Source organism: Chiloscyllium plagiosum, unplaced genomic scaffold (assembly GCF_037043375.1).
Source record: "Chiloscyllium plagiosum isolate Xiang-an unplaced genomic scaffold, Cpla_swu_hap1 HiC_scaffold_48, whole genome shotgun sequence".
In the NCBI taxonomy this organism is placed as follows: Eukaryota; Metazoa; Chordata; class Chondrichthyes; order Orectolobiformes; family Hemiscylliidae; genus Chiloscyllium; species Chiloscyllium plagiosum.
In genome coordinates this window covers 10,371,219-10,393,509 of record NW_028270186.1, presented here as the reverse complement: position 1 = coordinate 10,393,509, position 22,291 = coordinate 10,371,219, and the positions used below count along the sequence as shown (strand labels likewise).

Genomic DNA, 22,291 nt, shown 5'->3' with positions numbered 1-22,291 from the left:
CACCGTGCCACCCATTCACTTGTGTTTGCAGCTGGTTCTTGGTAAGTTTCATTTGGATTCATTCCAATTTTTCATTGCTTGCAGTTGGAGCACCTTTCGGAAGTGTGATGTATGAATATGTGGGAAAGTCATCTCCTTTTCTGATTTTGGCAGGCTTGGCTTTAATCGATGGAGGTCGGTACAATTTTAAATTGTGAAACACTGCTGATTTACTGAAAAAAGACAGAATGTTCTACATTTCATGTGAATTATTTGTTTTGTTAAATTATGAGGCAGAAGGTACATTTGGCCTAACCTGGTAGCCACCCATATTAGTGTCTGGATTAGTGGTGCTGCCTGAACCACAGGCAGCATCCGAGGAGCAGTAAAATTGACGTTTCGAGCAAAAGCCCTTCATCAGGAATAAAGGCAGTGAACCTGAAGGGTGGAGAGATAAGATGGAGGAGGGTGGTGGGGGGGAGAAAGTAGCACAGAGTACAATAGGTGAGTGGGGGAGGGGATGAAGGTGATAGGTCGGGGGGAGGAGGGTGGAGTGGATAGGTGGAAAAGAAGATAGGCAGGTAGGACAAGTCATGGAAGGTCCAGGAAGGGGAGGGAGGCGTTAGAGATGGTCCAGGTAAATTTAAGGTCAGGGTGGAATGTGTTGGTGAAGCTGATGAATTGCTCAACCTCCTCGCGGGAGCATGAGGTGGTGCCAATGCAGTCATCAATGTAGCGGAGGAAGAGGTGGGGAGTGATGCCGGTGTAATTACGGAAGATCGACTGTTCTACGTAGCCAACAAAGAGACAGGCATAGCTGGGGCCCATACGTGTGCCCATGGCTACCCCTTTGGTCTGGAGGAAGTGGGAAGATTCAAAGGAGAAATTGTTGAGGGCGAGGACCAGTTGGCCAAACGAATGAGAGTGTCGGTGGAAGGGTACTGTTGGGGGCGTGTTTTACCCACAGTAGTGTCATCAACCCTTCTGGAGACAGTAGGAGATGATCTTAGTCAGAGCCAGTTTGTTTTCTGAAACAGCTGATACTTCAACTGTGGGATGTTGCCAACCTCAGTTAAAGCTGCTCCTGTGGCAGCAAGGATTCTGCAAAGTTACTATTTGACTGGCACAGAACAAATCTGCTATTCCAAAGCAGTCCTTTTAAATTAGTTTCTTTGTGTACAACTTGACCAATTGGTGAGTGGATTGTCACTGAGGTCAGTAATTGTGAGTCTCCACTACAGCCATGAAATTAAGAAGGCGTCAGAGCAGAGTCAGTCTTTTGCCCAAGATCAAGATGGGCAGCGAAAGACAGGTTTGAGTGCAGGTCACATCCCTGCCCCCTTTGTTAGGTAATTGTGGAGGGGGTAACAGTTTTAAATTGGAATTGCAGAATCTAACTCTTTGCTTCTCCAACACTGAATGGGCTTTCAAAACACCACCTCGAGTGATCTTCCTTTGTATAATCTCCTCTGTCTCGAAACATTTGCATGCTTGAAAAAAGACAGAATAGAACAGCACATGAAGAGATTTTACTTTGAAAGGCAATTGATGTCCCTGAATCCCTGAATGAACCAGATTTAACTCACAATTTTCTTTCCTGCTAGTTTTTCATAACTGCTAATTTGCTTAAATTATTGAATGCTGAATTCCTTTTTCTATTCACCCAGCTCTCCAGCTCTTCATCCTTTCTCCCACTAAAGCTATTGCAGAGGTGAGTGACCAGTTTTTCTTTCTTCCTTCAGCACTCTTTTGATACCATGGAATCCCTCACAACAATAAGCTGCATTCATCCAGCACCCTAAAACAACAGAATGACAGGGAGACAATATCAATCTCAAATGTCATACCTTTCAATTCAGAAAATGAACATTAAATATCTGTAACAAGGCTGACTGATCTCACTCTTTCCATCTGGAGCTGCAGAACAGAACTAGTAATAGAGTTGAAACATGATTGAGGAGGTCATTGAATATTATTTTGGCATTCTATCAGGAATTTATAATTTATCTGAAATATATAATAATTATTTAAACGAGCAATCCATCTGTTCATTCTCAGAACTTGTTTTCAGCCCTGAATATTACAAGAGGATTTGTACTTCAATATGAACTATTTACAACAGTAGCATTTGGTCTCCTCTGTCAGAATTCAAGCTGGCTTTGGATGGGATGATAGCTTGACCGACTGCTATTTCTGTTGTTCTGATTACAGAGTCAGAAAGGATCGTCTCTGTTAACATTGTTGAGAGATCCCTACATACTGATTGCTGCCGGTAAGCAGATCCATTGTTTACACATTATCCCAGGAAGGATTGAGTTTTCAGAAATATTTGCGTGACTTTTGATTTAGGATGGTTTTCAGAAAACCTGGCTTCTGAGACACTCTGCAGATTTCTTCGTGAGCGAATAAATTATAGATGTTAATCTAGAAAATGGATAAGAAGAGAATTCTTTCACATATGTGTGCCTCAAAGCATGTGTCTCCAGAAATTTGTTGTCGGAAAGTTTCAGTGATAGTGATAGAATTAGAATACACAAAGTGAAAATTATGATTGTGTCATGGTTATGCTAGTGGACTCGTAATCCAGAGCTACAGCCTTACAATTCAGGGAAGTGCTCATCCAAATTGCCATCATTTTCACTTTATTCTTTACTCACATGATTTGGACATTGCTGGTCAGGCCAGCATCTACTGCTGATCCCAAATTGGAGACAACACCTTAACAGATAACCACACTGGTGTGGATCTGGAGTGAAATGTGAGCTGAGGGAGGCAGGATGGCTCATTTCCTTCCCTGAAGGACAATAATGAACTAGTATGTTTTTTACAACAAATCAGTGTGGTCACATGATTGCCACTCGCCTTGCTTTTTTTGTTCAAATTACCGATTTCTGTTGAATTCATCACTGCCACTGCTGTACATGAATTCAAGACCTCAGAATATTAGCCTGGGTTTCTTCATTCCTAGTCCAAGGATATTACCAACACACCAGCGCCTCCTTTAAACTAAAGCTGTCAGATTGTTGGAAAAGGTCTTCTGGTTCACAGATAGCCATTAGGGAAGGAAATCTTCCATCCTTATCCAATCTGGTTTCATACATGACTGTGGTCCCACACCAACGCAACTGATTTTAAACTCCCCTCTTAAATGGCCCAACTGGGTCTGATCAAACAGCTCACAGTGGTTCAAGAAGAAGGAGGTCCACTGGCACCTTTCCAGGCCTTGCCAGTGACTCCTGAGAATAACTTTTTAGAGGAACACATTACAAGGGAATATCATTTTTGATTTCAAATGATTGGGTTGAAGAGTGGCTGGCAATTTGTCGTTCTGAGGCACCAAACTAGAATACTGGGATAAACAGAGCAAAAAGGTGTACGAGGAGGCTCTTTGGTCCAGGGAGCCTGTTTCACTGTCCAGTATGGTCATGGCTGACCTTCTCTCTCAATGCCATACTACTGCTCTGTCTCCAAACCCTTGACACGTTAAATGTCTTTGAAACATCGAAAACAGAAGCAAGAGAATGGTCGCCTGATACATTTAATGTTCAACTGTTGAACCTTCTCCAATGTTCTAAACACAGTCCTTTTCTTAGAAATTCATTTCTCCTTTAGCTGCTATTAATTGTGTGCACATAAAGTGTATCCAAGCACAGTGGTGAGATATAGAAGGATTTAATTACTTGCACTTAACTTTAAGTGCACAGGTAAAGAAAAATCTTAACGAATGGAGCTTATTTGGTTTCTTTCTCATCTGAAGGGGTGAGGGTGAATTTTTCATTTGCTCAGATTTCCAACATTGAGTTGTCAAATGCACATTTTAAATATTTCTTCTCACAGAGGGTTATGAATCTTCGGAACTCTCTTCCCCAAAAGGCAGGAAAAGCAGACTGTTTGAATATTTTTAAAGCAGATAACTTTTGGTTAGCAAGAGAATGAAATGTCGTCAGAGGTAGGTGGGCGTATGGAACTGAGGTTACAACAATATCTTATTCACTGGTATAGCAGGCTCAAGGACCAAATTGCCTTCTCCTGCTCATAACTCCTTCGGGCAAATGCATGTATTGATTGAAAGTTGGGCCTGTTATTTATTTCAAGGAAGCCTGTGCTTCTCAAATATGGCCATCGCAATGCTGGACCAGGCGCTACCAATCTGGATGATGAAGACCATGTGTTCTCCTAAACTGCACTTGGGTATGTTGCCACAAATATCAAGTTGAAACCATTGTCTGTGTGGATGTGAAAGGCTGAGGCAGAGTCACCTTGTTTGCCTTTTTCCTGACCTGGATGTTCTCTTCTGGCAGGTTTGGCTTTCTTGCCATCCACAATCAGCTACTTGATGGGCACAAATCTCTTTGGTGTTCTCGCTAACAAAATGGGCAGGTAGGAGCAATTTGGGATGTATGTATCAAGTGCTCCAGAGATGTTCTTCATATCCTGATATTTCAGAAACAATAACATCCTTTTAGATGACTTTCATACTGTGGACTATCTCTAGCAGGAACACTTCAGAAAGATTGATTTAGTTATCAGAGGCTGAGGGGTGACCTCATAGAGGTTTATAAAATCATGAGGGGCATGGATCGGATAAATAGGCAAAGTCTTTTCCCTGGGGTGGGGGTGTCCAGAACTAGAGGGCATAGGTTTAGGGTGAGAGGGGAGAGATATAAAAGACACCTAAGGGGCAACCTTTTCACGCAGAAAGTGGTGAGTGTATGGAATGAGCTGCCAGAGGAAGTGGTGGAGGCTGGTACAATTGCAACATTTAAGAGGCATCTGGATGGGTATATGAATAGAAAGGGTTTGGAGGGAAATGGGCCGGGTGCTGGCAAGGGGGACTAGATTAGGTTGGGATATCTGGTTGGCATGGATGGGTTGGACTGAAGGGTCTGTTTCCGTGCTGCACAGCTCCATCTCTATGACTTTGGGATATTCTGAGATGGGCAAATGCAGGGCAGAAATTCAAGTTCTTTCCTTCTCATTCTGATCTGTACCCCTGGACTTTGCTCCAAAATCAAAAGCTCTCCTCTTAAGCCCTCCCCACATATTTTGTTCTGAAGGTGATGACTCATGCTGAATCACACTCCAGTGCTGACCAAAATAGTCTGAAAGTGAGTGGTAGCATCACAGCTAATTCCATCCTGGACTCAGATGCACTTCCCAATAGGCAATCACTGGTCAGCAGGCCAACACAGGAACCCAGGCTTATTTGCTTTCCCCTGCTCAGAGCCAGGGATCCAGAATTCCATTGTACCTATCCTCAAATCCCTCATTCCTGCCATCCGGCAAAGTCTGGGAATGAACCTCGCAGCCTTTTTGGTTAAACATGCTGAGCTGGAAATTTGAGTGCAGAGCTTCTTCAAATATTGTTGCATGTTCCTGCTAATTACAGTTTACAACACTGTTTACAGAAAAGTGAATTTACATTGGGTCAGCTGTTGGTACTAACCTGGTTTGAGTGAGTTTGATCTCCTACTGCATTGTTATTCATCAATCACAATGAATCATTGCTGTATCTGTACGAATGGTACAGATTTAACTGCTTCAGCAGAAATTCTTATCCTGCACAACAGAAGACTGCTAGCAATGGTGCAATTAAAAATCTGGCATCTGAAAGAAATCAGAGCGTCCTGACTAGTCCAAGTGTTCTGTTATCTGCACTTTGATTCCATTCCATCACCCAGAGTGTGTTTTGCCACTGAGGAATTCTGATAAGTTTATGGTGAACTATGCACAACATAAATGCAATGGTCAAATTAGTATAGCAACTGTAACTCTCACATTATTTCATTTGAAGAAACCCCTTCTGACAGATCTTATAGCTGTCGAGAGTGTAGTGCTGGAAAAGCACGGCAGGCTAGGCAGCATCAGAGGAGCAGGAGAATCGACGTTTCGGCCATAAGCCCTTCATCAGGCATGAGGCTTGTGGGCCTGGGGGGCTGAGAGATAAATGGGAGGGGGTGGGGTTGGGGGGAAGGTAGCTGAGAAAGCAATAGGTGGATGAAGGTGAAGGAGAAGGTGGTAGGTCGGGCGGGGCGGGTGCAACGGATAGATGGGAAAGGTGATTGACAGGTCAGGAGGGTGGTGCTGAGTTGGAGGCTTGGGACTGGGATAATGTCGGGGGAGGGGAAATGAGGAAATTGTTGAAATCCACAATCATGCCATGTGGTTGCAGGGTCCCAAGGCAGAATATGAGGCGCTCTTCCTCCAGGCAACAGATGGTAACGATTTGGGGGTGGAGGAGGCCCAGGACCTGTATGTCCTTGATGGAGTGGGAGGGGGAGTTCAAGTGTTCAGCAACGGTGCGGTGGGGTTGGTGGTGCGGGTGTCCCACAGATGTTCTCTGAAACAATCTGCAAGAAAGGGTCCTGTCCCACCGATGTAGAGGAGACCACATCGGATGCAACAGATACAGTAGATGACATTGGTAAAGGTACAGGTACATTTCTGTCGAATGTGGAAAGATCCTTTGGGGCCTTGGATGGAGGTGAGGGGACTGGTGTGGGCGAAGGTTTTTCAATTCCTGTGGCGGTAGGGGAGGTTCCAGGAGTGGGGTGTGGGCCGGCGGGGGCGCGTGGACCTGATGAGGGAGTCGCAGAGGGAATGGTTTCTCCAGAATGCTGATAGGGGTGGGGAGAAAAATATATCTCTGGTAGTGGGGTCTGTTTGGAGGTGACGGAAGTGGCAGAGGATGACGCAATGTATGCGGAGGTTGGTGGGATGGAAAGTGAGGACTAGGGGGTTCTGTCCTTGTTGTGTTGGGAGGGGTGGGGTTCAAGGGCAGCGGTGCAGGAAGTGGAGGAGATGCACTGAAGGGCATCGTCAACCACATGGGAAAGGAATTGCGATCTTGGAAGAAAGAGGCCATCTGGGATTTTCTAAGGTGGAACTGGTCATCCTGGGAACTGATGCGGCGGAGGCGGAGGAATTGGGAATAAGGGATGGGATTTTTACAGGAGGAAGGGTGGGAGGAGGTGTAGTCTAGGTAGTTGTGGGAGTAAGTGGGTTTGTAGTAGATGTCCGTGGTTAGTCGGTTGCCGGAGACGGTGATGGAGAGGTCCAGGAAGAGGAGGGAGGTGTCTGAGATGGTCCAGGAAGGGGAGAGAACTGTGAAGCTGTATAAAATGAAGGGACTGGAGTGCATTGTTTATGTTACATTGCTGATACTTCAGAGGCTAGGTCTCATTATCCAGAAAAGAGAGTTCAAATACCATGGTATTATTCAAATTCAAAATCTGTAAATGAAAATGTGATTACAGTAAAAATCCAACTGGTTTTCTAGTTAGGGAAGGAGGTTTGCCAACTTACTGATCTGCCTTCAGTCACACACCAAGGTAGATATTGCTCAAATGTCCTCTGACATGATCCAGAAAACCCCTCCATTGTTCGATCTGGGCAATAAATGGAAGTGTGGCAATAATAACATGTGGTATTCAACATTTTAAATGTAATTAACATGGAGAGTGGGTGCAGAGCTCAGCAGGAAATTAGGAATTGTGACCAAAAGCTGAAGGAACATGTTTGAAACAGCTACCTCATGTAAAGCAACTTTAGTAGAACCTCTCAAATTGCTTATTGACAGGCAGAACCATGTGCAATTAATGGCAAATCACTCCAGTAGATTGAGACCTGGCTGAATACCTGTAGGCTGAAAATTGCAGTCAATAGATTTGGATCTGCTTGAAGACTGCTCGCCAATGTTGTTTCTCATTAACTAACTTTACTGTTTACCAAGTTTATCAATAATCTTGGAGAATAAACCACAAGTTGTGAATGACCCCAAAATGTCTGTGGGAGTTGGAACTATGGAGGAGCTTGAGCACAGAAAGCAGATCTTGTTGGATAAATGGGCTCGTGTTTACCAAATGATGTTTAACTTCAGGACATGCGGTGTTTCTCATTGGGTAGATCAAATGCTGAGTATATTACCACAGAGGAACAGAATTAAAGACAGGTGAAGGAAAGAGATCTGGGCGTTTTAGTGTATCTTTCCCTGAAGATCCATGAGCAAAGTGTAAAGTTAAAGCTATTAAACAGATAGCAGTTCCTCAACAGAGTACAGTTTCAACAGAGTACTTGGTATTTCTGTTCTGATTTTGTACAAGACAAGAGAGGCAGCAAGATCTGAGAGCTGATGTCTCAAGGCATTAATAGGTAAGCCAGTAGGTGATTGGTCAGTAGTTTGGTGAGCTTGACATTTGTTTCTCTCAACTCAGGAAGTTGGTTGCATGAGGACTGTATTAAATTTATGGCTTAATGACTTAAATTATTTCATGAAGCTAAAAATAATTGTTAGGGGAATATTTCAAATCTTGAAACTCTCATTCTCAGAGAAAATACAACAAAGCTGGAAGGGCAGGTGCTGTGCTGCAGCTGAAGCATGTAGGAGCTGCTGAACTGCAATCTGATCCACGGCAACCACATTGGTCGTAAGCACCTGCATTTGAGAAACTTCAACTCAATGAACTGGAGCCCAAGTTTTGGACACAATAAACCATGTGTGTTCCAGGAACCAGAAAACCAACCTACGTTTTCTACCACTTTGTCGATAGTCAAGTACAGGAGAGTCTAACTACAATTGAAAGGGATATGGGAATCTGGAAAGTTGCACTGAAGAAGCCACAGCCCTTGCACTTGTCTAATAGGTGCGAGGTTCTTGCATCCTGTGTGGGAACTGGAGGAAAGATGAGCAAAGTGACCACACCACTGTGATACAGAGGGCCATTCAAGTTGAGGGACTACAGAGAAATATGGTCATAGAAAAGGAGAAAGGTGTGACACCATTCTTGGCAGAATGAAGCTTAAGTCCCGTAGGGTATGTTGCCAGTGTTAAATACATCTCTTGAGAATTTAGAGTGAGAACAGAAGGATCCAATTGTTGTGGTTGAACATAATACCAACCACACACGTAGGAAGAAACTTCTGCTGAAAGAGTATAAGCAGCTTGGGGTGAAGTTAAAAAGCATGCCCATAAAGACAATAATCTTCAGATTACTCCCCAACCATAAGCAAATTGGCATTGGATGAAAACAAAGGTAAATTAAATCAGAGAAATAAATGTGTGGCTCAAAGATTGGAATACTGACACAAATACAGGGGAAACAAGAACAGTTCTATTGGGATAGACTTCATCTAAACTGTGCAAAGATCAGTGTCCTGGCAAATCAAGTAATTTGGGTTTAACTGTATTCAGATTAAGGAAAATTGAAAAACTCCATAAGAAAAAACAAGGAATAGTAACTTCTCACTTATAGGTGTATTTTTATTCCTGAATGACTTTCTACACTGTCAGAACCCAAAGTTTTACCATGCCAGAACTCCAGCTTGGGGTTGCATCAGGAGCAAGACCTTTCTTGATTGGAGCATGGATTCCAAACTGGATGTAGCATTTCTAACAACCTGCAAGTTTAAATATTAAAACTATGGAACATTCTGATACATTTCTCAGAAAAGGTTACCTGATAAAATTTGGTTACAATCCAAAAAAGGAGATATTAGGATAAAGCCCTCCAAGTAGTGGCTTTTAAAAAATGTATGAAAGGAGAACAGAGAGTTAAAAGTAGGAGAGGAACAGACTTTAGTATCTGAGCAGCTGGAGGCACAACTACTAACACTGGAGCAATTTAAGCTGGATACACAGGATTCAGGACTGAAGGAGCACAGGGGTACAGTCATAGAGATCTTGGAATGCGTTAAAGATGAAAGAAGTTAGTCAGATAAGAAGTATAAAGCATCGATCTAAGATGGTGGCTGAGTAGGATTCCTGAGACAGAGCTCATCCACTCTGTCCATTTCCTTTTTTTTTTGCCTTTTGGTTTTTTTCTCTCTCTTCTTACCAATGGCTGGGGTGAAGCTGCATGGACTCATAGACTCAGCACGGACTCCTGGCCTTGAGGTGAAGTCACCACGGACTCCCAGCCTCATGAGGCTCAACGTAAAGCCAGCGTGGACTCCTGGCCTAGAGGTGAATCCAAAGCAGACTGCTGTCCTTGGGTGAAGCCAACATGGACTCCCAGCCTTGACAGTCTGGAGGCAAGGCTCAACACAAACTGGAGGGGAGGTCCTGGCTTGGACAGGAAGCGAGGCCTGACATGGACTGGAGACCAACGCAGAGTCATCTGTTCCATCTTCTCTACCTGGCAGGACTGTAAATCTGAACTTTTTATTGCTTTGTTCTTCTAACTTATTCCTAAGAATCTGCAGCTAGGTACATTTGAACTGAAGATGGTGCTGCAAGCAGTGACATTGTGAACTTTTCATTGCTCTCACATGATCAGATGTGACAATAAACCTAATTCTAATTCTGATTCTATAAGTCATGGAGTTTTTAATTAGAGTTAGGGTTAGTAAGTTTGCCAATGACACGAAGGTTGGTGGAGTTGTAGATAGTGAGGAGGGTTGTTGTAGGCTGTAACGGGACATTGACAGGATGTAGAACTGGGCTGAGAAGTGGCAGATGGAGTTCAACCTGGAAAAGAGTGAAGTCATTCATTTTGGAAGGTCAAATTTGAATCTAGAATACAGGGTTTATGGGAGGATTCTTGGGAGTGTGGAGGAACAGAGGGATGTTGGGATCTACATCCATAGATCTCTCAAAGTTGCCACCTAAGTTGATAGGGTTGTTAAGAAGGCATATGGTGTGTTGGCTTTCATGAGCCGGGGGATTGAGTTTAAGAGCCACGAGGTTATACAACAGTTCTATACAGCCCTGGTTAGACTGCACATGGAATATTGTGTTCAGTTCTGGTCCCTCATTATATGAACAATATGGAAGGTTTAGAGAAGGTGCAGAGGAGATTTACCAGGATGCTGCCTCAACTGGAGAGCTTGTTTTATGAAGAAAGATTGAGGGAGCTAAGGCTTTTCTCATTGGAGCAAAGAAGGATAAGAGGTGACTTGATAGAGGCGTACAAGATGATACAGAGACTTTTCCCCAGGACAGAAATGGCTATCACAAGGGGACATAATTTTAAGGTGATTGGAGGAAGGTTTCTGGGAGGTGTCAGAGGTCAGTTCTTTACAAAGAGAGTTGTGGGTGTGTGGAATACACTTCCAGCGGTGGTGATAGAGTCAGATACATTAGGGACATTGAAGTGACTCTTTGAATAGGCACATGGACGACAGTAAAATGAAGGGTACGTAGATTAGTTTGATCTTAGAGTAGGATAAAAGGTCGGCACAATGTCAAGGGTCAAAGGGTCTGTACTGTGCTGTACTGTTCAATGTTCTGTACATGGGCAGGAAAATTTTAAAATTAAATTTATGGTGAGGAAGAGCAAAAACCAATAAAAATCGGCACATACAAGGATGAATGATGAATGGATCTTGATGCAAGCAGAGATAAAGGCAACAGATAAATATGATCCTTCAAGCACAATTCCACAATTATTTCAATTCAGTGCAGCTGCAATGATTGAAAAGGCGAAGGTACAAACTTCATTTCAGGGCCTTATTCAAGTGAAAACAATCACACTGTTACTTCAAAGAAATATGGAACAACAAGGCTTCAGTGATAGGAATACGCTCCCACAACAATTTGGAATAGTGGAATCAAGGGTTATGGAGATAAGGCAGGAAGAGGATACTGATTAGGAATGATCAGCCATGATCATATTGAATGGCGGTGCAGGCTCGAAGGGCTGAATGGCCTACTCCTGCACCTATTGTCTATTGACTATAATTTGCATCTGTGTGTACCTTTTTCAAAATGCTTTCTCTCTGTGTATTTGCAGGTGGCTGTGTGCCCTGGTTGGAATGGTACTTTTGGGGATAAGTATAATCTCTGTAAGAAGTTTGGTTTGATTTTCAGTTTATTTCACTTGATACATTGTACCATTTTAATTTCAGTTGAGTGTGCAATTTTCTTGTCCCTAACCTTGTTTCATTTATGCCTTAGGTTCCTCTGGCAACCAACATTTTTCTGCTCATTGTTCCCGGATGTGGAGTAGGTTTTTCACTGGGTTAGTAGCAGGCCACTGTGAATACATCTCAAGTCAGAAACAGACTTGCCAGTTATCCTTCAATATCTATCACCTTCCTTGCAGATACCTAGTTAGGTCTTCACAAAAATCATGTCTCTCACATTTTAAATCTTAAAAGTGCCAAGTAAAGGGAGGCTGAAAGATAAAAGGTGAAAAAGTATCCATGGCTTAACAAGGAAGTGAAGGAAAATGTATAGGTAGAAAATACATCATACTGCAAAAGTTAGAAGCACTCTGGAGGATTGGGAGAACTTTAAATATCAGCAAAGGGTTGCTAAAAACAAAACCAAAAGGGCTAAGATGGATGACAGAATGAAACTAGAAGAAACATATGCACTGATATGAAAGCTTTTATAAGTGTGTAAAAAGGGAGAGAATAGTAAAAGTAAATGTTGGCTCTTTAGAGGATAAAAGTGGGGAAGTCAGAATGGGTAACTCAGAAATGGCACAGGCACTAAGCTGATACTTTGTCTTGGTTTTCAGAGTTGGAAAATAACAATTTCTTCCCAAAAGCTGCAGTTACTACAGAGGAACTTGGTGAAATTACTATAACTAGGGAGAAGGTATTAAGTAAACTGGCCTGTATCCTGGCATATTAAAGGAGATGATAGCAGAGATAGTGGATGCATTAGTTATGATTTTCCAAAATTCCTGGATTCTGGAAAGGTACCAGTGGATTGGAAACAGGCTAATTAGACATCCTTATTCAAAAAAAGAGACAGGCAAAAAAATTGGGAAAATATAGACCAGTTGGTTTGACCTTGACAGTGGGGAAGTTGTTGGAGTCAATCATAAAGGAGGAGATAACTGAACACTTGGAAAACAAAGCTCAATTCACCAATGTCAGCACAGTTTCATGAAAGGCAAATTGTGTTTGACAAATTTGCATAAGTTCTTTGAGGATGTAACCAGCAAGATTGATAAAGGGGATTCAGTGATTGGTGTATATCTAGACTTCCAGAGGGTATTTGACAAAGTGTTGCATAAAAGACTGATTCTGTATGAATTGCAGGAAGTGGGTATGCAGGTGTAGCATACAATAAGCAAGGCAAATTGAATCCCGGTATTTATTGTAAAAGGACTGAATGATAAAAGTAAAGAAGTGTTGTGACAATTATGTAAGGCGTCAGTGAGATCACATCTGGAATATTGTGTCCAGTTCTGCTCTTCTTACTGGAGGAAGAATGTGGTGGGACTGCAGGCAGTTCAGAGGAGGTTCACAAGTTTGGTTCCAGGGATGAAAGGGCTGTTGTGTGAGGAGTGTTTGAATAGCTTGGGCTTGTACTCGATTGAAATATATGAAATGCTAAATATGATTGATAAGGTGGGTGTTGAACAGATGTTCTCCCTTATGGACAGTGTTAAACAAGAGGGCACAGATATAGAGATGAGGAGAAACTACTTCTCTCAACGGGCTGTGGAACTCACTGCCACAGAGTCCATTGGAGGCAGAATCAATCAACAAATTCAATCAAGAAATAGATACGTTTCTGATAAGGAGCGGGATAAAGGGTTATGGGGAGCAGACAGAAAGTTAAGACCGGGATAAGATTAGCATGATCATGCTGAATTGCAGAGCGGGCATGAAGGGCTGATAATTCTGATGTTCCTATATTCTGATAATCGAATCATTCATTTAAAATTAAGTACGGTTCAGACTTGTTGAGAAGAGCAGCAGAGGCCATAAAGATAAGTGTCATGGAAAGAATGCAAATCAGAAACTCTGAAGGAACTTCTTCAGCAGCAGTGGTGAGAATGTGGAAGTTGCTCTCACAGGGAGGGGCTGAGATGTAGTTCAGGGAGGTTATTCACCATAAGCACGAGAGAAGAGAACAGAATACTATCTAATCTCATCGTGTTCGATGAGGAAAGGTGAGAAGAGGCTCAAGGGAAGCAATTTTAGGATGGATATTAATCTTGATATCCTGTGTATATCATATAGTAAAAAATCATTTTTAAGGATAATTTCTTTTTGATTTCGACTGGCTCGAAGTCAAAAATTTACCGTCACCTTCATGTTCACAAACGTCCCTTCCAGCAACTCCAATGGTTTGATTTACAGCAGCTCAAGGGCAACTAGGGATGGGCAATAAATGCTGGATCAGTCAGTGATACCCACATTCTGTGAAGGAAGTTTTAAAAAGCCTGATCGTATGGCCTCAAAACGACATTGGAACAATGTAATATTGTGCACCGTATGACAGTGCACTCCTCTTGTTCTGAAACCCCTTCTCCAATGTAAGTGCACACCAGTTTAACAATGTGATAAAAAAATTCAAATGCATGACAGAGGGGAATTATAAAACACAAGATGGGACTGAGCCACATAATGAGGCATGAAGACCAAATGCTTGATACAAGAGGTAGGTTTTGGCAAGAGTGTCTTAAAGATAGAAAAATGAGGACAAGATGTGTAGGAAGGGAATTTCAGACTGTCACAGAGACACTGAAGGTGCAACCACCAATGATGAGGCAACTAAACTGAAAGCAAATCTTGAAGATGTTAGAAATCTGAAAAAAAAGTGCTGTAAATATGATATGTTAAGCAATTAGGGTTCACAAGAGGTCAGAGTTAGAAGAATGTAGATAGCTCAGAGGGTTGTGGAGATGAAATGTTTCATAGAGTTACGGAGGGGTAAAGCCTTGGGACCAGTTTCAAAACAGTGAACATTTTGAAATTCAAGATGTGTCCTGACAGGGAGTCAAAGCAGCTCAATGAGCACAGGGCTGAAGGGAAATGGAATGCAATGTGAATCAGAACAGGGACACAGATATTGAAATGCCCCTCAAGGTTACTTTCATACAAATAGCAGTTACTGTGGTGTTCCTGGGAGTGTTTTGGCTTTACTGAGGAGCAACTAGAGCTGCCCACAACAATGGAATTGCAGCCAAAGTAAGAGTCCAAGAATATTTTTCACTTCGATCCCTGAGGAAGTTTTCTGAGTTCTGAGGAAGCTTCAACTTGAGTTGGAATCTCACATTTGGAGAAGTCATGAGTGCATATACCAGGAACAGTGTTAGTCTCCAAGTCTGAGGGTGGGAATTGAATTGGTTGCCAATGATGGCACCGAGCTTGCTGACACAGTGCAAGTGAATGTGCAATCCAAAATTGGTCAGGCTTTAAAATGATCCTTCCAGGAAACTCCAGTGATGAAATTGCCTGTTCCACTTTCAGCTGGAGACCACCTTGCCAAACAGGAAGGGAGAAATTTATTTCAGGAATTATAATATCCCCGAAGTCCAAAAGTTTAACAGCCTTCTATTTTAATGTCAGGTCCTCACTAAATTGATTCAAGATGAACCTTGGTCCCTTTAGTTTCACAAGTTAAGCTGAAATGGAGATCGGAATTGCACAGAACTGTGCTGAAATCCTTCCACTAAGGGAGACCTAAAGAAAAGACTGACTCCCTAGATCGCAAGTGGAGGTTACCCAAAGCTGTTCAGTGGAAGGTTTGGGAGACACACTCCCAAACCCCACATATACTTGATACGATACAGCTTCAGTCGGATCCTGGATTTAGAAATTATTATTGTGCATGTTTATGGGTGGCACGGTGGCTCAGTGGTTAGCACTGCTGCCTCACAGCACCAAGGTCCCAGGTTCGATTCCAGCCTTGGGTGACTGCCTGTGTGGAGTTTGTACATTCTCCCTGTGTTGCATGGGTTTCCTCCGGTTTCCTCCCACAGTCCAAAGACGTGCAGTTCAGGTGAATTGGCCATGCTAAATTGTCCATAGTGTTAGGTGCATTAGTCAGAGGGAAATGGGTTTGGGTGGGTGATTCTTCGGAGGGTCGGTGTGGACTTGTTTCCGCACTGTAGGGAATCTAATCGAACGTTGCAGCCTGAATTCTGAGTGTGTCTTTTGATATGACCAGGAATGACCGATTCCTCCATGACTCCCATTATGGGTTACCTGGTGGACATTCGTCATGTATCTGTGTACGGCAGTATATTTGCCATCGCTGATGTGGCGCTTTGTGTAGGATTTGCAATCGGTAAGTCAAAATGATTGTCTTCTTTGATGCATGTTTGCTTAAATGTAAGTCTCTCAAGCTCTCTGAAAGCATCCAGTGATAAAGCTGAGGTGGGCTGTTTGCTTTCCCACTCCAGCGGTCTGAACTACTGCAAATTTACACAGTTCCTCACAGTGTATCAACCTTCACTTCTGCAGCTTCTCAATTTTATCCAATGATGATGTTCCGACATTTCCTCCAATTCTAAGTTTCTTGTTTTTTTTCACGAGGGCACGGCCTCTTGCTGAATGACTATTCCATTGGTATCTGAGACTCCTCTGTCTGTCCTTTGCTTTTCAAGTGTTGTCGAAGAAAGAACCAACAAGGGCACAACACGTGACCTTGTTGCTGCTTTCTTGGATGCTAAAAGACCCATGTTTTCCTTATTCAGTGTTTGCCTGCCAACACTGCAAGAGGTTGAAGGGACCACTTACCTGCATCACTGTAGAGTTTTCAATTAATTTTCATATTCATTAGTCATGTCAAAACACCATGGTCAAAGTGTCAACTCCATTGATACCCCACTCAGTGCCTCCCTGCAACTCAAGGTTGACACCACACCTCTCACTCATTCTTAGTTTTCTGTTTTGTCATCAATTTCTTCCACAATGCCACAGTCTATCCTGAATAAATTTTAATTTAACTCATGATTTTCCCTGTGAGCTATTGTCATAAGGTTTTCTGCAGATCCAAATACGTCAATAACCTGCACAGTTTTGTTTCATTTTTCTCAAACAAAATCGAACCGCTCCTGTCCCTCGCAGACAGGTAATTAAGTATGAAAACTGTGTGCATTGTTGTCATCTAATACAGTCTAAAGGGGTGCGTGGGACATAATAGTTTAAGGGAATGGGTAATGAATGCTATTGAGTTTAGGATTAATTGGGTGAGAATTGTTTGTATAAATATGGGAGCTAATAATCAGTGAGTATGAGTTTTGTGGAGTCTGATGACTGAAACTAAGTTCTCAACTAAGGTGTGGACTTAGAATCTGTTCAAAAGAAATCTCAAGTATAACATGCTTGTCTCACATAAAAAATGAAATGTTGTGCTTACCACCCAGGCCCCTCAATGGGAGGAGCTATTGTCAAAGCAATTGGATTCCATTGGCTCATGGTCATCATCGGAGTTATTAACATATGCTATGCTCCACTTTGTGTCTTCCTAAGAAATCCCCCGAGCAAAGAAGAGAAAGTGGTAAGAGTCATCATATTATAAAAACAATTTCCTTCCAGAAGGTGTGGGGAGAATGGAAGGATCGGAAGAAGGGAAGGATGGAGACGAGGAAAGATGCACAGGAAGGACTGAAAAGAATGCAGGAAGGAATGGAGGAAAAGAAATAAATAGGAAGGAAGGAAAAATGGAAAGGGATGAGTGCTTTTTGGAAAAACAAGTTGTGTTTTTATAGCAACTTTTATCACCACTTCATCACAGCTAATGAACCACGTTTGAATTGCAGTCATTGTTGTCGTGTAGGACACTATGCAGATAATTTGTACACAGGAAGCTTTTACTCATTCGTTCAGGGGACGTGGGTGTTGCTACCTGAGCCAACATTTATTTCCCATCTCTAATTGTCCAAAAGGCTGTTGTGAGTCAATCACATTGCTTTGGGTCTGGAGTCCCATGTGGGCCATACTGGGTAAAGATGGCAGTTTCCTTCACCAAAGGACATCAGTGAACCAGATGGGTTTTTCTGACAATTGACAATAATTTCATGGCTATTGGACTCTTAATTCCAGATCAACTCCCAAAAACAGCTGTGTCATCATGGCCAGATAACCCATTTCTATGGTGTTAACTGTGCAATAAGTGGGGATAACTCTACTGTTGTTCTTAGAAATAGTTTGGTGGGATCCTTCACATTCACCAGAGAAGGTAGGCAGAGCCTTGGTTTAACGCCTCAAACAAAAGGGGACAGGTCAGCCTTGAAATGACCCCCTCTCCCTCAGGTGGTGCTTAAACCATCACCCAAGGCTGGTGAGGGCAATAGAGGAAAGAGTAACAGTGAATGAAGTGAATGAGTTTGACAGCAACCAATAGGTGAGTGGGAGCAAACAAGATTGTTAGGATAGAGGCGAATGAATGGGGAAGTTAGGGAAGAGCAAATGAATAAATGAATGAAGAGCAAAGCAGAAGTGAGCTTCAAAACCAGTCAGAATTCCGCTCTCAATTCACTGGCAGGTTAGCCTGACCTGTGGTAAGATTTTATACTCTGTGAAGAAAGATGAGATTGCAAAGTACTTGGAAGTGCGTGGTCAAATAGGGTTGAGTCAGGCATGGCTTCGTTAAGAGGAGGTCATGTCAGACAAATCTGTTATTGAGGAAGTAACTGTCAAGTTTGACGAAGGAGAGCCAGTAAATATGATCTATTTGGCCTTCGACAAGGTACAGTACAAGAGGCTGCTAAGTAAGATCAGAGCCGATGGTGTTCGGGGCAAGCTACTGGCATGGATAGAGGATTGGCTGACTGGCAGAAGACATAGTGTAGAAATAGGGTCTTTTTCAGGATGGCAACCAGTGACTAGTGGAGTTCCACGGGTGTCTGTGTTGTGACCACAACCAATCACATTCTACATTAATGATTTGGATGATGGAGCTGAGGGCACTATTGCTAAATTTGCAGATGATGCAAAGATAGGTGGAGGGGCAGGTTGTGTTGAGGCTGCAGAGGGACTTGAAAAGGCTTGGAGAGTGGGCAAAGAAGTGGCAGATGGAATACAATGGAGGGAAGTGTAAGATTATGCACTTTGATAGGAAGAATGGAGGTATGAATCATTTTCTAAACAGGGAAAGACTTAGGAAATCTGAAGTACAAGGGGACTTGGGAGTCCTAGTTCAGGATTCTCTTGAGCTAAACTTGCAGGTTCAGTTGGCAGTTCAAAAGGCAAATGCAATGTCAGCATTAAGTTTGAGAGAGCAAGAATACAGAGCAGAAATGTACTGCAGAGGCTGTACAAGGCTCTGGTCAGACCATATTTGGAATATTGTGAGCAATGTTCAGCCCCATAACAAAGGAAGGATGGATTGGTGTCGGATGGCGTCCACAGGGGACTTACAAGAATGATACGTGGGATAAAGGGCTTGTCATATGAGGGGTAGTTGAGAACTCTGGGTCTGGCTTGAGTTTAGCAGGATAAGGGGGTCGGGGGGGGGGGGGCGGATCGGATTGAAATTTACAGGATACTGAGAGGTCTGGAGAGGGTGGATGTGGAGAAGATCAAATAGCAGGAGAGACTAGGACCCAAGTGCGTAGCCTCAAAGTGAAGGGATGACCCTTTTGAACTGGGATGAAGACAAATTTAATCAGCCAGAGGGTGGTCAATTTGTGAAACTCATTGCTGCAAAGTCTGCAGAGGTCAAGTCATTGACTGTATTTAAGACAGAGATCAATTGGTTCTTGGTAAGTAAGGGGATGAATGGTTATGGGGAGGAGGCAGGAGAATGGTGTTGAGAAACATATCAGCCATGATCAAAGGTAAGAGCAGACTCAGTATGCTAAAAGGCCAAGTTCCACTCCCATATCTTATGGTCTTATGGAAACCACTGAATGGTTTTCATTCCAGACATATCGAGGGATATTTTTCCAAGAAGAGAAGGCTGACTTATCTCTATGCTGGTCTGGCTTAAAACCCAGTGGGGTGATTTTCTGGTTAATGTATTCCTGTTTTCTTGGGATGATCAGATCATTCCACAGTCCATTAATGTTTAGGCCTCAGTGTATGGTCACACCATTGGAAAGAAGTTTCAAACAAACCAAAATTCACAACACATCTCTGATAAATGAATAATATTGTTGGCTGAGGATCAGATGATCTTCAATTCGTCCCATCCTCCAATGGTTTAGATTCTTTTGGGTTTTTTCGGATGACCTGTGAGATGAAGGCTGTTTCTCCTACAGATAAACAGAAAATATCTCCTGGTAGTATTCAAAGGTGAGCAGGGGAGTTACCGAAAGTATCCTTGCAAAATGCTTATCCCTCAATCCAAATTGCAGACCACTAGGTCACTGTCACATTGCTGTTTATAAGACCTTGCCTTGAGCAAATGGTCATGTTGCCAATCCTGGAACAATGACTCCACTTCAAAAGTGCCTCATTGGTTGTGAGGGGTTTGAAAAAGTTCTGAGGTCATGAAGGACACGAGATGAATGTGAGTTCTCTCCTTTTGAGCAGCGTGAATGCACTGGATGCATTCCTGGAAGAAGACTGCGATATTGATATATGAACATCTGTAGATAATTATTCAATCCTCTTTATTCATGGAAACATGAGTTTATTTTGGACGGGTAAAACAGGGTAAATTTTTATTGGATGTCCAACACTAACTATTTTGCTTTTATCAACAGGCAATTTTGTCTCAGGACAATGCTGTGAATACTCATCATTACACCGCTGAGCGGGACAGCCTGGAATTCACTGCAATAGAGGGTAGAGATGAGGAAGCAGGGAATAAGGAATAAATTCAGAATAAAGGCTAGTATACCGATGGTCAAAGGCCCATAACTCCTGTGTTCATTGAAATCCATTTAAACAAAAGCATACCTTCATTCTATTTGCCAGGATCTCAAATCAGCCAAGCTGCATTACACAACATGGCAATAAAGATACCATCAAGGAACCATTGTACTGAAAAAGGCAGAATACATTAGATTGTAGGAACTCTGTTGATTCTACACTGAAACAAATTCTTCCAACAAGTCAGCAGTAATGCTCCACCAAGCCTCCTCCCACACCACTTGATTGAAATGGATCGAGGTTTGCTCGCTGAGCTGGAAGGTTAGTTTTCAGACGTTTCATCACCATACTAGGTAACATTATCTGTTAGTTTCTGGATGAAGCACGTGGCATGACCCACTTTCTATTTATGTGTTTAGGATTCCTAGGGTTGCTGATGTCATTTCCTGTGGTGATGTCATTTCCGGTTCTTTTTCTCAAGGGGTGGCAAATAGGATCCAAGTCAATGTGTTTGTTGATAGAGTTCCGGTTGGAATCTTGTGCATGTCTCTGTTTAGCTTGTCTTAGGATGAATGTGTTGTCCCAGTCAAAGTGGTTCGGGTTTCTGGACATGTTTTGTCTGCTTGTTGGGGCTTGTTGCTGAGAAATCGGCGGACTGTGTTCACTTATGCAGAGCAGAGGAAAATCACCCATTCAGTGTATTCAAAAAGAACAGGTCCCTAATGAATACAGTCCGCCTATTTCTCAGCAACAAACCTCAACAAGCAGACAAAACATGTCCATAAACCCCAGTTACTCTCCCTGACATCAAAGACATCTCAGAAATGACTGCCAGTCTATTCAGACCTCTTGGCACCATGGTAGCCCACAAACCCACCAATGCACTCAAACAGCAGCTAATGAATTTGAAAGACCTATGCAGACAATGAGCAAAACTAATGTCATTTACAAAATACCTTGCAAGGACTGTAATAAACACTAGATTAGACAAACAGGTAGAAAGCTAGCCACCAGGATACATGAACATCAACAAGCCACAAAAAGACATGACCCATTCTCACTCATATGCTTATATACAGATGAGGAAGGACACCACTTTGATTGGGACAACACATTCATCCTAGGACAAGCCAAACAGAGACACACAAGAGAATTCCTAGAAGCATGGTATTCCAACTGGAACTCTATCAACAAGCACATTGATTTGGAGCCCATCTACCACCCCTGAGAAAAAGAACAGGAAATGACATCACCACAGGAACTGCTGTAACCAAACCAAGGAAACCTAAACACATAAACAGAAAGTGGGCCATGCCACCAGTGCTTCATTGGAGGCTTACTAATGATGTTACCTCTGAACCATCTGAAAATAAACCTTCCAAGTCAGTGAGCATACCTACATCCAGAACCTCAACTTGAGCAACAAATCTTCTCAAAACTTGCTAACATGATCTAAACCTTCCAACATTTCTTTCTATTCTTTCTTCTGAAAGCAGTTATGCTGTTTTCCCAAAGATGCAATTGGTCAATTTGCTTCAATTACTCCAAATGGGAGAATGTTCTACACTTGAACCACTCTTCGGGAATTGTACCTTCTCCAGAATTCTTGAATGGTTTTATTAGTGGCTATTTTCTATTCATGGCCCTATGTTTGGATGTTGTTTGAGGCAATTATCCTTAAAGGGTTAACTCTGGCACCTTCACAGAGCTCTGTTCACTAGGATAAAAGTGACCATTTCTGTCTATGGGAGGAGCTGGTAAATTCTAGTTGTCAGTGTGTTGTCTACCCCTGTTTGTCTGACCTCTGCTGTTAACAACCATGTAACTTCGCCAAGTTTGGTATCTCTTAGAAGATAATCAAATC

At 42.6% G+C, this 22,291-nt stretch overlaps 1 protein-coding gene across 1 annotated transcript in view; it reads left to right on the top strand.

Moving 5' to 3' along the window:
• Positions 1–20,900, top strand: part of slc18a1 (solute carrier family 18 member A1) — a 36,179-nt gene extending 15,279 nt beyond the window's left edge. Inside the window, exons 7-16 of the mRNA XM_043681346.2 lie at positions 85–174; positions 1,647–1,690; positions 2,191–2,251; positions 4,075–4,170; positions 4,281–4,359; positions 11,709–11,760; positions 11,873–11,936; positions 15,833–15,952; positions 17,034–17,167; positions 20,319–20,900. Of these exons, the coding sequence (XP_043537281.2) occupies positions 85–174; positions 1,647–1,690; positions 2,191–2,251; positions 4,075–4,170; positions 4,281–4,359; positions 11,709–11,760; positions 11,873–11,936; positions 15,833–15,952; positions 17,034–17,167; positions 20,319–20,432 (854 nt within the window). The 3' untranslated portion in view covers positions 20,433–20,900. The remainder of the gene's footprint in view (positions 1–84; positions 175–1,646; positions 1,691–2,190; positions 2,252–4,074; positions 4,171–4,280; positions 4,360–11,708; positions 11,761–11,872; positions 11,937–15,832; positions 15,953–17,033; positions 17,168–20,318) is intronic.
• The last annotated feature ends 1,391 nt before the right edge of the window (positions 20,901–22,291 follow it).